General features: G+C 42.3%; 2 protein-coding genes across 3 annotated transcripts in view; both read left to right on the forward strand.

Moving 5' to 3' along the window:
- LOC119701002 (protein only RNase P catalytic subunit) overlaps positions 1–549 on the forward strand; it is a 37,208-nt gene extending 36,659 nt beyond the window's left edge. The window contains exon 7 of the mRNA XM_038136793.1: positions 140–549. Within this exon, the coding sequence (XP_037992721.1) occupies positions 140–268 (129 nt within the window). The 3' untranslated portion in view covers positions 269–549. The remainder of the gene's footprint in view (positions 1–139) is intronic.
- A 4,275-nt stretch (positions 550–4,824) lies between these two features.
- Positions 4,825–15,782, forward strand: PSMA6 (proteasome 20S subunit alpha 6). Of its 2 annotated transcripts, none has more exons than XM_038136794.1 (7): positions 4,825–5,020; positions 8,898–8,992; positions 9,773–9,854; positions 10,014–10,169; positions 13,118–13,296; positions 13,948–14,042; positions 15,573–15,782. In XM_038136794.1, the coding sequence occupies exons 1-7, from the start codon at positions 4,945–4,947 to the stop codon at positions 15,628–15,630; spliced, it is 741 nt and encodes a 246-aa protein (XP_037992722.1). In that variant the 5' UTR covers positions 4,825–4,944; the 3' UTR covers positions 15,631–15,782. The 2 variants fall into 2 exon arrangements, with proteins under 2 accessions (XP_037992722.1, XP_037992723.1); XM_038136795.1 differs by lacking the exon at positions 4,825–5,020 and adding an exon at positions 5,667–5,685.
- The last annotated feature ends 384 nt before the right edge of the window (positions 15,783–16,166 follow it).

Genomic DNA, 16,166 nt, shown 5'->3' on the forward strand with positions numbered 1-16,166 from the left:
AATGAGAGTTGTTAAGAGATAAAGCTGTGGAGACTTCTCAGGTAAGCATTGGAAGTTATAACTAACTACCTGTAACTGATATTTCACTAATACTTTGTACAATGTCTAAAAAAAGTTTTCCCTCTGTTTTTCCCAACAGCCTGCTTTCCGTTACGACTGTGTGGTACAGACTACAGGTGATACATGGCATATTCCCTATAAAGATGTTTTTGAGGAAAAATATTCATATCAAGTACCAAGAAAATGGCTCTGCATTCACCAGAAATGATGAAGAATGTAACTGGATAAGCTGAAGCTGCTTTTTTTTTTCTTTTTTTTTTTTTTTTTTAATCACTGTTGCTGGCTAGGAGAATTCAGCAGGACAGTTATGAGATTAAATGTGTGAGGTGTGTTACTAAAGAAAATTGAGTGACTGCTTTTGACAAATTCATCCCTGCATACATCTCTTAACATCATTGGGGGTCCAGTGGGAGTGAATGATGTCCATTATTTCCATTTTTACAGGCAGTTTTTGTGATTTGAATTAAAACATGCTTTTTCCTGTTGGAATTAGAGTTTGGCCATTTTTATCTTTTATTTTTCCTCAAGCTTTTCATCTACACTGAAATAAACTCTGAACATTGAACAAATTAAGCAAGACTTGCAAGGTACCTTCAGAGTTTGTGGTGCTGAGCTTGCAGGAGTGTTGCACAATGTCTACCTCTATTCAGTGGAGCTGAGGGGGACAACGGTGCATTTACCATTCACCAGACACACAGACCTAAGACTTCTTCACTCTAATTAGAATTTGTTTGATCACATAGAATGCAAGAGATTGGTTAGAGGAACATATAGCAATCATTTGTTTGGAATAATAAGGATACAGCCAGTGGAATGTGGAGCTTTTTTTGTGGCTCTTCCACACTCCTAAATTTGCCATTTCTGACAGGATTTGGCATTACTGCAATAGTTTGCTGATGGAAATGCATGGATTTTTTTAAATGAAAATGGATAGCTAGAAATTCTTAAAGACAATAATAGGACAAAATTGATTCTTGTACATTTCTATAAAATCTGTCCCAAGTTATAAAGCAAAAAAATAGTATAAATTACAGTAAAAGTGTACTGAGTTATTTGTAAGTGTGTGTGTGGTAAACGTGTTTGTTTATTGCGCTTACAACTTTAATGCAAACCTTTCTCCTCCCAAAACATAGAAATGCCACATAAATCTCAGATGAAATATCCTGGGCTTGCCACATCTGTCTCATACAAAAATCCTCTATTCGAAACTGAGATAAAACATTAAGCTCTTTTTGTGTAGAACTCACAGTTCTGAGTTCTTGCAGGCCCCGTGACGAGCTCCCTCAGGACTCAGCATTCAAACATGTTCCCTGCTATTTTCTTCCCAGGACAGTCCTGACACATGTTCTATCTCTGGTATGAGTTTGTCAGCAGGTGTGATTTGCATACATGTCCTTCAGAAGTGTCCTTCACACGGTGCAGAAAGTGTAGAGGAGCTGGGTGCCTCTTAAGGTAACGTAAGACCTTGGCTTTAATTCGTCATATTGTTGGTAGTGTTCATCACAGACCCTTTTCCTGACAGACCATGACAGCTCCTATGGAGTTGTCTCCTTTTCCAGCAGGAAAAGCAGAGGGATTGGATCTACTTCTCTCATTCCTCAATACTTCTAATTTGTCAGAAGATTGCTTTTATCATTCTTTAAGTTAAAGAACTGCCACATTGCTTTGAAAGTGGAAATACTGCTTTTAAATTAGGTGTCTGCTCATGTGTAGGAGTGCTTAATTAGCAGCTGCCGCTCTGCACGAGGCTCCCACACCCTCTGTATGCAGTTGTGCATGGCCTGAGCTGGTGTCAGTGCTGCTACAGTGCCCCTTTGGACCTAGCTCTGATGGTCGTGCAGCACAAAGCAATGCAGAGACAGGTCTTAAAACTGTGTTTTGGCTAGGTCAGGATTGGCATTGTTGCACTCAAGTAGCACCATTGCACAAGTACTGTGGTACTTGTACCATTGTACACAATGGTACCTGTGTGGGAGTGGGGTTCAGATGGCAGGCTGCAGAGGGTGGGTCCCTGCAGCAGCTCTGCCTTAGTCAGCCCTAGCTGAGCAGAAACTGCACCTTCAGCGTACCCATTTCATTGCCATTGAATTTCGTATTTTACTTCACCCTGGTCATTAACAGGCATTAATAATATCCACATATAACTGTAATAAATGCATCCTCTTCTTCCCTTTTAATCAGGACATGTCCCTAATCAATCACTTGAGTTTCACCGCAAAAATTGTTCTTAGAGAAATACCGTAATGCCTGCTAAATAACAACACTTCCTAAATACACATTACTAGTATATTTAGGGGATGATAGAACAGAACATGGAATTTACAATTGGAAGGTATTACAACATTGGTGTCAGATTTGTGACTTCTTTTTTCTATGTTTGCTGCTAATACACTGCTCTGTAGATCCTTACAGGGAATTAATGGCCTCTGTGGAACCAAAGGGGAAACATTAGTCATGACCCTACAGACTTCTTCAGGTGTATACTACCTGTTACATAGATGCACATGGTATCCAGAGGCTCAGTTCTGAGGCTAATTATTTGAATTTTATTTAAGACATCTGTGAAATAACATTTCTTTTGTGTTGCTCTAAGTCTTGAAATTTCAGATTACTGAAATACGGCATTTCAAGACAACAATGAATATGAGGATACTTCCAAGTATCTAAAAGGAATTCTGAGGGTTTCACTGGCAATAAAAATAAATGTGAGAGCCAAACCAAAGCTGGTACCAAGTAGCAGACCTATTTGACATCTACTGCTGTTTGTATAGTGGTACAGTAAAAATTCAAGGTAATTTATTACACAGATGGGTTCTCGCTGAATGCCAGAAAGGCAAGTCTTCCAAACAGTACAGAATTGGTACCCCCAAAGAGACACTGACTGCCATTTGCTATGACACTGAGTGAGGAGAGTGGGAGTCAGAGGGAATGTGCCCTTAGCTTAGCTTGCTGTGTGCCATGGAGACAGACCAGACACACTGGCAAGAGAGAGTTGAGAAAGAACTGATTTGGTGTGCACTCCAGCTATTATCACCTCCAAGATCTCCCACTTACTGCTTACCATGTTAAAAAGATGACAGTGAGAACAGCTTTCCTCAGAATCCTGCAGCACAGAATTCGTCATCATACCCATAGTCATCAGAAGTGATTTAACATTAAACCAAAAGCATGATTGCTCTTCTGAAACAATGCTGTGCTCTGGAAGTTGTATCCTGAAAGTAGCATAACTTCCACTGTGTCATGTCCATGGTATAGAGCAACTATTACTCCTTCCTTTATCTAATTCAAATACTGAATCCTTGATTCCAAACGTAAGGATTTTCTTGGTTACTCTTTGGCAATCAGGCTGAACACTTGATATTTACTTAGATTTTCTCATGCCCTTTTTCTCAGGGGGAAAAAAAAATCATTCTAGAGAATCAAAGAGCTCTGTAGATGGAAGAGCTCTAAAGGTATGGATCATCATCTTGGAGAAACTGGTCTTAAGAGACACAGAGGTCATAAGAATCACAAATGTTCTTGAAGGATCGCCTAGGGATCTATTGTTGGCTGTGTCAGTACAAAAGCATCAAATGGTACTGGCAGATCGAAGGTTCAGATAAAAGGTGAGGTTTCAGGTAAAACCACACCACATGTTGTTATGCTGACCAGCTCTTCGCCATGGCATGCTGTGGATTCAAGAAGTACACCTGGCTTCAAGGGGAGATCAGAAAGTTCATGAAAGGGAACCAGCAAGGGTTACTAAATAACCAGACACTATCCCTGCCTTGGGAAGTCCCTCCAGATGGTTGGAGACAGGGAGAGGATTCAGGGAGTGTATCATGAAAGGCTCTCTCTAGTCTTAAATCCTTGGCTATCTCCCTTTTGGCCACATTTGGAGACAGAGCATTGGATAGGCCTGGCCGTTCTGACCCAGCAGACGCAGTCATACGTGTTCATGTTCTGTGTTCCTGTGCTCGCAGCACCCCTTCAAACTTTCCCTGTCTGCCCACAAAGTCCTTCCCTAATGAAAGGGACAAACTCTGAGTCTTGTCATACATAGCAGGACATTATTCTCCCATAGTATTAATAAGCAAGGAAAAGTATTTTGAAAAAGTTGAGAATACAGACTTTTGATGTGTGACATATACAAAATTCACCCTTATTCTGCTATTTCAAAAAATAAGCCCACCTAATAATAATTTCAAAGCAGAGGTGTGGATACCAGAATGCAGCTTTTCCAACTCTTTTAATGACTAGCTTTTAAAAAGTGCCTTCCTACAAAGAGCAGGGGAATTCCAAGATGTTGAAAGGCAAAAGACTTATATTCACGAGTTTTAATGTGGGGAATTTCCCTTTGGACTGGACACCGATGAAAAGTCTTTTAAACATCGCATTATAACGCAGCTGCTGCAACAATTACCTGTGAACACCTTAAACATGCTGTTTGAGGTACTTGCTTCAAAATTAATCTCCCTCAAGAGCACACGCGGGAATACTTCGTTGGGAATTGGAAAGGGGTTTTGTTTTCCCGGCTGGCTGGTGATACTTCGATCCAGCGTCGATGGATGCCGCGATGACGCTTTCATTGCGTTTCCCGCCGCTCCCGCGCGCATTCCCTGAGGCGCGCCGGGCGCGCTCCCGAGCCCCACGGTCACAGCGGCCGCGCGCAGCCCCGCCTTCCGCTCGCGACCTGCGTGACGCGGCGCGGCGCGGCGGCCGCGGGGCCCGGGCATGCGCAGCGCCCGCGCCGGACCGTGACGGTGCGGGAGCGGCGCGCGCCTCCGCGCCTGCGCGGGGTGGGCGCGTGACCCGGAAGCGCTCCGGCGGTGCCTGCGGCTGCGGCGGGGCCCTGCACGCGGACAGCTGCCCCCGGCCGCGCGCCGCTCCCGCGCCGCTCCCGCCATGTCCCGCGGCTCCAGCGCCGGCTTCGACCGGCACATCACCATCTTCTCGCCCGAGGGCCGCCTCTACCAAGTCGGTGCGTGTCCGGGCCCGCGGGGCCGCCGCTGAATTGCCCCGTCACGGGCCCGGCCTGCCCGCGCCCCCGGCGTTCCCCCGCCTCTCCCCGCCGAGCGGGGCCGCGGCCGGCTGGCGAGCGCTCCGCCGAGCCCGGCAGGCTGTGCGGAGGGGCGGGACGCGGCCCCTCTCGTGGCTCGGGAGCCCCGGCTCCCGCCTGGCCTGGTCCCGCGGTGTGTGGGGGAAGCCTGCTGGGAGCGCGGAGCGGAGGCGGTGCCGGTGCGGCGTGGGGACCCGGGGAGGGGAGCCTCGCATGAGATACCGAGTGTCCCCTGCCACCGGCAGGGCCTCCTCCGAGTCCTCGGTGTTCGGTTTCAGATGCTTGGAGAGCAAAGCTGCAGCTCTCCAGAGGCTGTTTAGTCTCCCTTAAGTGTTTCTTTGAGTGAATCCTGCCAAGCCTCGGAGCGCTGCGTTTTGTGATGTGAGAACTCTGATAGGTGTTTGAAATGGGATTTGAACTGCCTCAAACCCTGCGTGCCGGAGTGACACACTCAATTCTTGGATGTAACTCGTGCGCTTTCGTGTTACACCTGAATGGCGCTTGTTCTGTGGCCTGTGAGACAGCAGCAACCATCCTTTCTTTTCAGGTTTCTTGGAATAAACTGAAGCCGAGCTTCAGCTTCTTCTGTAAGCCACTGATTCTGTTATTCCTATTTTTGCAGTGCACCAGATTGTGCAGAAGCACATGCTGGTGCCCCTTGTGCAGGATACAGCCAGCTCAGGGTCTGGCAGGACAGTGGTTTGAGAGTGCCCCTGGAGGAGCCTCTCAACAGGAACAGATGAGCATCATCCTGATGCTGCCTTCCCCGGCTGTAGTGCCTTCTCTGCACATCCACTGCGTGTTATGGCCATAAATCCATCTGTTCTCCAGGAAAGGAGCTTGCAAGGGTCAGATTGTATTAATTACCTGTGTCAGCCATATAGTTTTTTTGTGACTGCCCTTGAGTTTTTCTCAGGAAGAAGCCTATGTGGATTAGGCCTCATGGACAGGTGGCCCACTCTTGAGCAGTCCTTTCTGCACAGATGAATTAGGAAGGTGCCTGTACTAGATACCTGCATGTGGGTGCTGTCTTATACCTGGAGCATGTATAATGCTTATTGTCCCTTACACGTAGGGAGGGTAGGGACAGTGCTTCCTCACGCAGGATTTCAGTGGTTCTGTGGCAGAGGAGTCCTGGGCTCTGACCTTCCGCTGCCATTCAAACAGGCTGGTTGGTCTGCATCACTTCCCACTGCCTCTGTCACAGTGCTGCTTGTTGGGAATTCTTTCTGCATTCTGTAGCAGAGAGGAAACTGAGCCTTGGTTTTCTGCCTCTGGGGTATATTTAGCCAGTAGGTTAATGTATGGGAAATGTGTGGTACCTCCATACCTTTTAACAGTGTCCTAGAAACAAGTATCTGCATGTGTATTTGAAAGCTTCTGCACACAGCCTGAAGCTGTCTTAAAGCTATTTTAAGTACCTGTGTGCTATAGGAAGAAGAATATGTAGATGTGCATAGTTAACTTCAAGCAAGGATGAGCTCACTTTACTCACAGCCAGGCTGGTAACTCGGGCATGGTGCCACATGGGTGTCTCTGTTTGCCAGCATCTAGCCACAGCATGGGCAGAAATCTCATGTTTGCTTGCAATCAAATGTCCACATCTAGGTGGTTTTGTTTTATCTTTGTCTCTTTGCTGGATTAAGGTTAGCTAGGGGCTGTCAAGGATGAGCATGGACATGTGTTGCTTTAAGATTGCCTTAAAACTTGAGATTTTTTCTGGAATTGGGCAGTATGGGAACAGAGATTTCCAGTGTAGTGATATTGGACTAAAATGCCTATACTTCGTCTTAGGTCTGTCTTCTGCTTCCAAAGCTCAGAAAACTCATGTGCCTTTGATGTCATATTAGAAAACTTAACAGTTATTTCACATTACTGTGGTTAAAATAAATCCCTCAGAGCATCAGTGTTCTCTTACTACCTATTAGTTTCAATCTTCAAAGGTGGTGTTTCTTCCGAGTGGAGTTTTGGGAGGTGAAGAAAATTACTACAGTAAAATTTCTGGCTGTTGCCATGTATTCAGGGAGCAGCAGGGACTTATTTTCAGAGTGAATATCTGCAGTGTTGCTGAAATACTTACATAGCAGTAAACAGACTTAAAACAGCACTAGCAACCCAGATTTGTTACATTGTAAGAGCCATTTCATCTTTTGGCTTGTTTCCTTGAAAACTGAGCAATGGAGGTGGTAATCAGGGGCTGCAGTTTCGCAGGCCTGGTTGTTGGGAGTTGTGAGCAAAAACTAGTTTGTGATAGGCATCTATTCCTACTGCCACCTAAGTGTCACAGAACCACAGAATGGCTGAGATTAGGTGGGCCCTCTGGACATCACCTGGCCCCAAGCCCCTGCCCAAGGAGGCCCACCTAGAGCTGGATGCCCAGGAGTGTTTCCAGATGGGTTTTACAGGCAACCTGTTCCAGTGCTCAGTCACCATCGCAGTAAAACATGCTTTCAGGTGTTTAGGTGGACCCTTCTGTTTCAGTTTGTTCCAGTCACCTCTGATTTGGTCACTGGGCATCAGTGAAAAAAGGCTGGCTCTGTCCATCTGCTTTACACCCTGCCTTCAGGTGGTTGTACAGATAAATAGGCAAGTGGTGCAAAGCCTGTGCTCAGGCTTGGGGCTTCAGGGGCTCCAGGCATGGCCAGTTTGCAGGCAGTGCTGGCTCATGTCTTACTGGGGTTTGTGCTCTGCTGTAGGCTGGCACTGTTCATCCCAAATGGGCGGAGCTGTACAGAGGGAAAGGGGGAACATCCTTTATGGCACATTTGGGTAACCAGTAAATGCTCTGATGTCTGAGAGTAGTGAGTACAGTGCCATAATGAGCCCTTCCTTAACACTGACTCTGCAGATTGAACATTAATATGCAAGGTTTGAATTTTTTTTCATCTTCAGATTATTACTTGGCTGTTGTGCAATCTCTTCTATAGATCTGAGTGCATCTTTTAAAATAGCCAAGCCTCTGTTATTTTAAGATAGTTTTAGCAATTTACTTTGCTGTTTGTAGACATGTTCTAAATTCTGGGTTCACGTGCGTAGCTAACAAAAAAAACTCACCTACATTTAGCTGCTGTCTGAAACTTACCACGCAGACAGATATTAGGAATTTCTAAATGTTTATCAAATATTGCCAGGTAAACAGTTTTTAAAGTTCTTGTGCCTAAGGCTTTTGAAACCATCAATCAGGAGAAATTTATTTCATGGATCATTTCATGACTGTTACTTTAGTGTTTGCTTCTTAATCCATTGTACACACATGAATAACACTGTTTAATTGGCATCTCTGTAGCTTCCACTATAAAAAGTGAAGAAAAGCATTGCAGTGTTTGAATGTCAAGTCAGAAAATATGATAGTTAAAACCTGTCTCCTGTGCCTCCTGTGTCATCTTACCAGTTTTCACCTATATCAGTAAAAAATTAGAAAAGAAGCTTACATCCTTTAAAATACTAAAATTCATGTCAAGAATTCTTCCGTAAGAATTTATGGTTACTGTAGATTAAGGTTGGACAATTCTGGTCAAGTGCAGAACAGCCTTTTTGTTCTAAAACTTATTCTGTTGCTGTTCAGCTTGAACTGAACAAAAAGTCAAATTAGAAGAAAGATTTAAAAGAAACAGTAACAGTGGTTTTGAGAAGAGGGTCAATGCACATTGTACTAAAGATCTTAAGGACACAAAATGTTGCACAAGTATTGAAGTATTAAAAGGCCAGAAATCGGTGAGATTTGGGTGTTGGGGGAAATTGTTACTTGTACTAGTGTCTCTGACACAAGTTTTTTATTAAGGTTTGTATCTTTTTCTAGAATATGCATTTAAGGCCATCAACCAAGGTGGACTTACATCTGTAGCTGTTCGTGGGAAAGATTCTGCAGTAATTGTAACACAGAAGAAAGTACCCGTAAGTACTCTGTTTTTGAGGGGAGGTCTGGAAGGAGAGGAGAAAAAAGATGGGGCAAGACTCAGCAATATGGATATTATACTTATTAGCACTGACATAAATTGCTATTTGAACTGAATATATAATTATCATTCTGCTTATTACAAATTCTAGCTCCATGTAGCGCTCAACTGTACATTCTCTCACTAAGTATTGCTATATTGGTTTTCTCTGTAGTTGTTGAAGGGATAAATCTAAAATATAAGTTGACCCTGCTGTATTGAGCATGCACTCATTGCTCTGGTTTGTAAATGCTGGGTTGTCCATAACCAGTTGCTTCTTCCTTGAATTCCTGCTGAGAAAATATTATACCAATAGCACGTAGAGCATGCTTTTCATAGGTTTTTGTGAGTGTTTCAGCTCAGAGGTGATGTACTGGTGAAAAAGGGGAGAAATTCTTTTATGTTTGAAGGGCAGCATGCAATAAGGGAGCAAGCTTTTTTGTATGTGGGTTCTCAGAGTTTCTTCAGAGGGAAAAGGACTGTGATGTTGATCGTGTTCTTGTTGTTCTCCTTCTCCAGATCTGTGGTTTTATTCTTCCCTGTTATCCAATTTCTTCCTTTGCATGCCTACAGCAGTAAAAATTTGAGAGCCTGAAAGACAATTTTTAGCCGTTTTGGGTCCTTTTGGGCTCTTCTGTAGTAACCAGAGGATTCAGAGTTTCGGGTTTTTTTGTTTGTGTGTTTTCCTTTTACTTCAAGGACAATGTTTGCTATTACATTATTTCTGTTTCCTCTTAAGGACAAGTTACTGGATTCCAACACAGTGACTCATTTATTCAAGATTACTGAAAATATTGGTTGTGTGATGACGGGAATGACAGGTATTTAATTCACCAATCTGGTTTTGGAGAACTTACCTAGTTCTCATGGGTATATTTAAAAACAATGTAAAGTTGGACCTGGAATTTATATTCTTAGACAATACTAGAAATAAAGATGGTACGTATTCAATGGAATTAATATTAGTTCTTTTTGTCTAGCTGACAGCAGATCCCAGGTGCAGAGAGCCCGCTATGAGGCTGCTAACTGGAAGTACAAGTATGGATATGACATCCCTGTGGATATGCTGTGTAAAAGGATTGCAGATATTTCTCAGGTCTATACACAGAATGCTGAAATGAGGCCCCTTGGTTGTTGTAAGTACAGTGTATGAAAATGGTCTTTACTGTTTCTTGTCTAAGTTTGCAAATTTGTATGTAAGAAATTCTCACCCATTTTCACAATGGGTAACTGAGGGTGTAAGGAGGATGAACAGCGGAATGAGAGAGAAGTGTTGTAGATTTTGAGCTGGAGCCCTGATTTTACCACTGACTCAGCATTTGAAATAATGTAGCCTCTCTGATACTATTTCACCTTAGCTTTTGGGGCCTGATCTGTTTGCACTGTGCCGTGATATCTGTGAGCAGGAGATTCTCTTTGTAACTGTGTCTGTTTGTGGTGGTGTGACCCTGGATGGGTGTCAAGTGTCTGCCTGTCTCCATCACTCCCTTCCTCAGCTAGACAAAGAAGATAAAAAATACCATGGAAGGCTTTTGGGTCAAGATAAGGGCAGGGAGGGATCACTCACCAATTACCACCATTGGCAAAACAGATCCACCTTGGGGAAATTAACTGAATTTATTAACAAGCAAATAAAAATAGGATACTGAGTAGTAAAACCAAATCTTCAAAACACTTGCCCCCTACCTCCTTCACAGATTTAACTTTATTCGTGGTTCTCTACCTCTCCCATGGTGGCACAGGGAGATAGGAAGGGGGTCTGTGGTTAGTTCCTAGTAATTGTTTCTGCTGCTACATCTCTCTCAGGGGGAGGACTCCTCACACTCTTCCCCTGCTCCAGTGTGTGTCCCGCGGGAGACAGTGCTCCAGGAACTTCTCCAAAGTGAGTCCTTCACACAGGCTGCAGTTCTTCATGAACCACTCCAGCAAGGAGCCCACCTTATGTGGGATGCAGTCCTACAGGAACAGGCTGCTCCAGTGTGAGCGCCTTTCTCCAGAGCGCCACTGGTCCTGCCAGCAGCCTGCCCCAGGACAGGCTCCACCTGGGGCCACAGCCTCCTTCAGGCATCCACATGCTCCAGTGTGGCTCCTCCAGGGGCTGCAGGTGGATGTCTTTCCACCATGGATGTCCATGGGCTGCAGGGCCACATCGGCGTCACCATGGTCTTCGCCACAGGCTGCAGGGGAATCTCAGCTCTGGCAGCTCCTTCCCTCCATCATTTGCCTCAGTGCCTGCAAAGTCATTCCTCTTAGATATTCTTACTCCTCTCTTCTGTCTGCAAGTTCCTTCTTTTTTTTTTTTTTTTTTTTTCTTTCTAAAATACATTATCCCAGAGGCACTACCACCATTGTGGGTGGGCTTGGCCTCAGCCAGCAGCAGGTTGGTCTTGGAGCCAGCTGGCTTTGGCTCTTTTGGACACAGGGGAAGCTTCTGGCAGCTTCTCACAGAAACCAGCCCTGCAGCCCTCTCACTACCAAAACCTTGCCATACAAGCCCAGTGCACTGTGTCTGGGTAAACATCACTGTTAAAAGAGAGAGATGGAGAGTGCAATTATCTTTGTGCAGGTTTTGTGGCTTTTTTATCTAAGTAGTACGTATAGGACAGATTTACAAAATTTTTTTTCCTAACTTATCCATTGTATATATTATGTAGAGGGAAAAGTGCCTGAAATATTTCCCTTGCAAATATTTCTGCATGTCTTGTTTCATAACAGCAAATGCAGCTTAAAAAGAAGTTGTGTGTTGAGTCATTTTTCGTAGATGTTCCTGGTCATCTGTGTGTTCTGGGGTTGGTTCTGACTTGTTTTTTCTCTTACGTTTGGCCATAAGCAGATTATAAACATACTGTTTGGCTGTTCAGGAACTGAGGTAAAACACTTAACAGGTTTCCTCAATTACTTTTTCATTAAACATTCTGTCTGAGTTTCTGATTGGTTGGATTTTGGGTTTTGTTTTGTTTTGTTTTAAGGAGAATAGTTTCAGAATTGATGAATCACTTCTTGTAATCACAGTAGGCACTAAGACTTCTCACTAAAGAAGCAACATTCAGAGTTGCACCACAGTTTCCATGATGGGGCAATTCTCCTATGCTTGTGCGCTTGTAATTTTCAGGAAGGATTGTTTCTTTCTTCCCTTGGCATTTCCCATGCCTTGAAACTGCTGGAAATTCCTTTTTTAAAATACATGAATAAAAATGTATTTTTCTTTGCTTCCCTTAGCCTTTTTGAAAATATGAGGGGATTTTTTTTTCTGCTGTAGTAATAGCTGGTCAGAAGTTTATCATCTCTAACTACTAGTTAAATGTTAAACAAGTGTAAAGTGAAGATAATTGAAAACCATGACCTTTTTCTGTTTTGGGTTTTTGTTGCAAGTATTGCTTTTGGCTTATTTCTTACTATGCATATTGAGACAGTGCAGCTGTAAATCAAGAAGTGAGGGTGAACACATGCATTTCAGTGATGTGGTCAGTTTGTGTGACTTGAAAACTATCCAGCTTCAAAACACTCAGTCAGATGATCTTCAAGGACTCAGATATGTCCTGATATTTCCACTTTTTATTTCAGATTTTTTTAAGAGGGAAAGGAATGTAATGCAGTGTTTTTCAGGGTTACAAACAAGAAATCCAAATTTGATCTTTTAATATTTCCATTAGTTTCAGCATGTTTGTAAAGTTGCTTTCATGGTAATTGAACTATTGTTTACACTTTTGTGTCATATAACACAGGGTGTGAGCTGTGGCTCGGTGAACTTTCTATCAGGGTAAAACTTTTGTATTTCCTGACTCTGTGGTTCTCCACACATTGAGCATGGCAAAAATGTTTGTATGTTTAATAAGTAGCTTTCTTTGGGAATGACAGAAGTATAGTTTCTGCGAAACTGAGTTGCACACCTGGTAATGAGGTGCTGGTAAGGAACAGCAAATTAGAGATAAAAAGGAAATCACAGCTCCAGGTATGGGACTGATTCCCAAAGATGTACTGCTGTGCATGCATGTTTTTTCACAGAGAGGACTGTCCATTCTGTTCTTCAGTTGAATTAAATTGCTAAAATGGGGAAAATAAATAAACAAATTTTCTCTTCAAGGTATGATTTTGATTGGTATTGATGAAGAACACGGCCCTCAGGTGTACAAGTGTGATCCAGCAGGTTACTATTGTGGATTCAAGGCCACAGCTGCAGGAGTTAAACAGACAGAGTCAACCAGTTTTCTTGAAAAGAAAGTAAAGAAGAAATTTGACTGGACATATGAACAAACAGTAGAGGTAGGCCAGCAGAAGTAAATTGAAATTTGTTTGAAGTATTTTTAATGAGTATGCTCATTGCATGTAGGCTTGCAATGCAGAGAAATGTTGTTAGGCATTCCTCTTTCCCTACAGTTCTGTATTGCTGCCAGAGCAAATACAGCTATTCCAACCAGAAAATCATTTGAAGCTATTCTGCAAGTATTTGAGTGGTCATCTAATCTGCTTTTTTTGCTTTATGTTAGCTGAAGCAGATTCTATAATTGTAGCACTCCCACTGTAGCTGATGTTTGGTTACTGCAGCGCTTGATTTTGGGGATACGAGTGTGAAAGCAAACTTTTAGTGACATTTAGAATAATTTTCATATTAGAAGGTATTTTAAACGGTATCTTTGCATGATAAAAGGTTTTGGTTTTGTTGTGTCTTTATCTGCTATGAAAACATGTCCCTTTGCTTTTTGTGGATTGGGCTTTTCAGGGAGAGGACTGGAGAGGGGCCATATTCTGTAGCAAGGGGAAACTGTTTGGAATTTCTAAGCTGAGATTTTGAAGTGAGAGGAAGTAACTTTAAACCAGAAGGAAGGATAGTTGTTAATGCTATGTCTGTTAAGAAAAAAAAAAAATAGAATTAGTGCTTTCTTTCTAATGATAGGGGGTTTTGTCATCTTTCAGACTGCAATAACATGCCTGTCTACTGTACTATCCATTGATTTCAAACCTTCAGAAATAGAAGTTGGTGTAGTCACAGTGGAAAATCCTAAGTTCAGGTAAGCAATCAGTGTTGATAAAACTGGGTGTGTTTCTCTGATTATGTGCAATTAGTTTTACCTTCTTGTGTAATTATAAATCTAGAAAAAGAGATAAATTTAAGAGATTGAAGTTTTGAAGGGTTTTTTACTTGTAACTCTTCAGAATGTGTAGGGGTAGAAAACATTGTGTAAAAAGAATAATGCAGTTTTAAAATGTGTGACATGCTTAAGGGGTTTAGTAGAGAAAAGAGATCCCTTTCATGTCTTAAAAGGGTATTGCTTTCTGTGATGATTGAAATGTAGTTACATCTGGTCTAGACGTGTTTTCATGCTTAGAAGCATAAAAGTTTTTCATAGTAATGGTATCTGGAGTCCACTTCCAAATCATAGTCATACTAACTAATGCAGTAAAGTCTGGTTTATATTATGGAATATTTACAAGTCCCTTAAATTCTTTATTCTTTTTCTAAAATGAATCTTTAAATTATTCTTGCTCATCTTTTAGTTGTTAGCATTTCTTAACATCTAAAATAGGTAGTTAATAGATTATGGACTTGTATAGTTTGAAAAACTGTATTTAAATTTGGTAAGATTAAAAAATCACTAGTGATTTGAAAATGGCTGAACTATCTACTTTCCCAAGCGAGGCACCTGCTATTTCTTCCCTCCTCCATTATTGCCTGCAGCACACTGTGTGCACCAAGATTACCTGGCCAGTGTATCAAGGCAACGCCTGGAAGTCTTCCTGCTGGGGGCAGGAAAGCTTCTCGTGGGATACAGTGTACTTGACAGCCTGCTCACAGCACAGTGTATAGCTGCAGGAGTATGCACGAAATGTGGGAGAAAAACTTTTGGGGAGTTTTTAGAGTGCAAAAGAGCCCTCAGATATTTAGCCCTTACCTAAAATTTAGGTAAGTCTGGCTTGCTGCAGAGGGATTCAGTTATTTCTGTATTAGTCTTTAATTGAGAGGTTTTTTTGAGTTTTTTATTTAAAAAAGAAAAGAGGAACAGTAAAATTGGAAGCAAAGTCTGCTGTTACTTTAGTCTAACTACGTGGAAAGTGGGGACTGAAGAGAGTCTTCAAACCTTTGGGTCCTACAGGTTCAGTCTTTTAAGTGCTTCCTTCCTAATGTTTTTAAGGTGGACATGGTGATGATGGGTGGTTTTGTATTTGGTGGTGTGTGCTGAGGACAGCAGAGCAGCACAGTGTTTGTGAGAAAGCACACAGAAGCTGCATGACCTTTTTTCTCCTGCCACTCAAGTGATCAAGCTACCTTCTCACTAGGTCTCAACTCGCAAATGCATTACCAATGAAGAATTACCTGTTATTTTTCTATTATTTGTTACCTCCTTGCTCTCTAGTGCCTTTGATTCTTCCTTTATTTTTCAAGAGAATTGTAATGTCAGCCTGTGGCACTGGCAGCAAGGCTTTAAAGGGCAGAAAGATGCATTGCTGTAAAACTTGTTTGTGTAGATATTAGGTTCTAATATTGGAGCTTAAGGGGAAGAATCATTTAAGCTATTTAAGATTTCTTTTTGTTCTTTCAGGATCCTTACAGAAGCAGAGATTGATGTGCACCTTGTAGCTCTGGCAGAGAGAGACTAATTAGCATTCCCATTTCCATTGTCCGTGCTTCTGGCCAGGATGTTTGGTGAAAAGAAAACACTTAATAATGGTTTTAGATTATGGGTGGGAAACAGTGTTCGCTATATGATGTATTTTACTCTGTACAAATAAAACAGAGGTTTTTGAAATTCTTGGTGTCTCCTTTTAATGTTATTTTTTAAACTTCCAGTTCTATGAAATTGTCATCAAAATGCTTGATGACGATGGCTTTTACTGTTTCTGTGGTCATTGCCTGCCTTTTAATTGTATTTTAAGAGAAATTTTATGCTCTGAGCTGTATTTTTCATCTGAGCTATTTGGCTCTTTGTGTAAAGTTAATATCAGTTTTTGTGGTGTGTGTGTCTTGAGATATTTCCTACATTCATGTTCATTCTCTCCATAGCCTGATGTTGAAAGCCTTACAACATTACTGGTTTAATTGTGGGAACCTTATTTGTTCAGGTTAATATGAGGATATAGGGAAAAAGCTTGAGCTGTGAGATCAAGTCCAGTCATTTGGACTGATTTATTTGTGG

This window comes from Motacilla alba, chromosome 5 (assembly GCF_015832195.1).
Source record: "Motacilla alba alba isolate MOTALB_02 chromosome 5, Motacilla_alba_V1.0_pri, whole genome shotgun sequence".
Classification (NCBI taxonomy): Eukaryota; Metazoa; Chordata; class Aves; order Passeriformes; family Motacillidae; genus Motacilla; species Motacilla alba.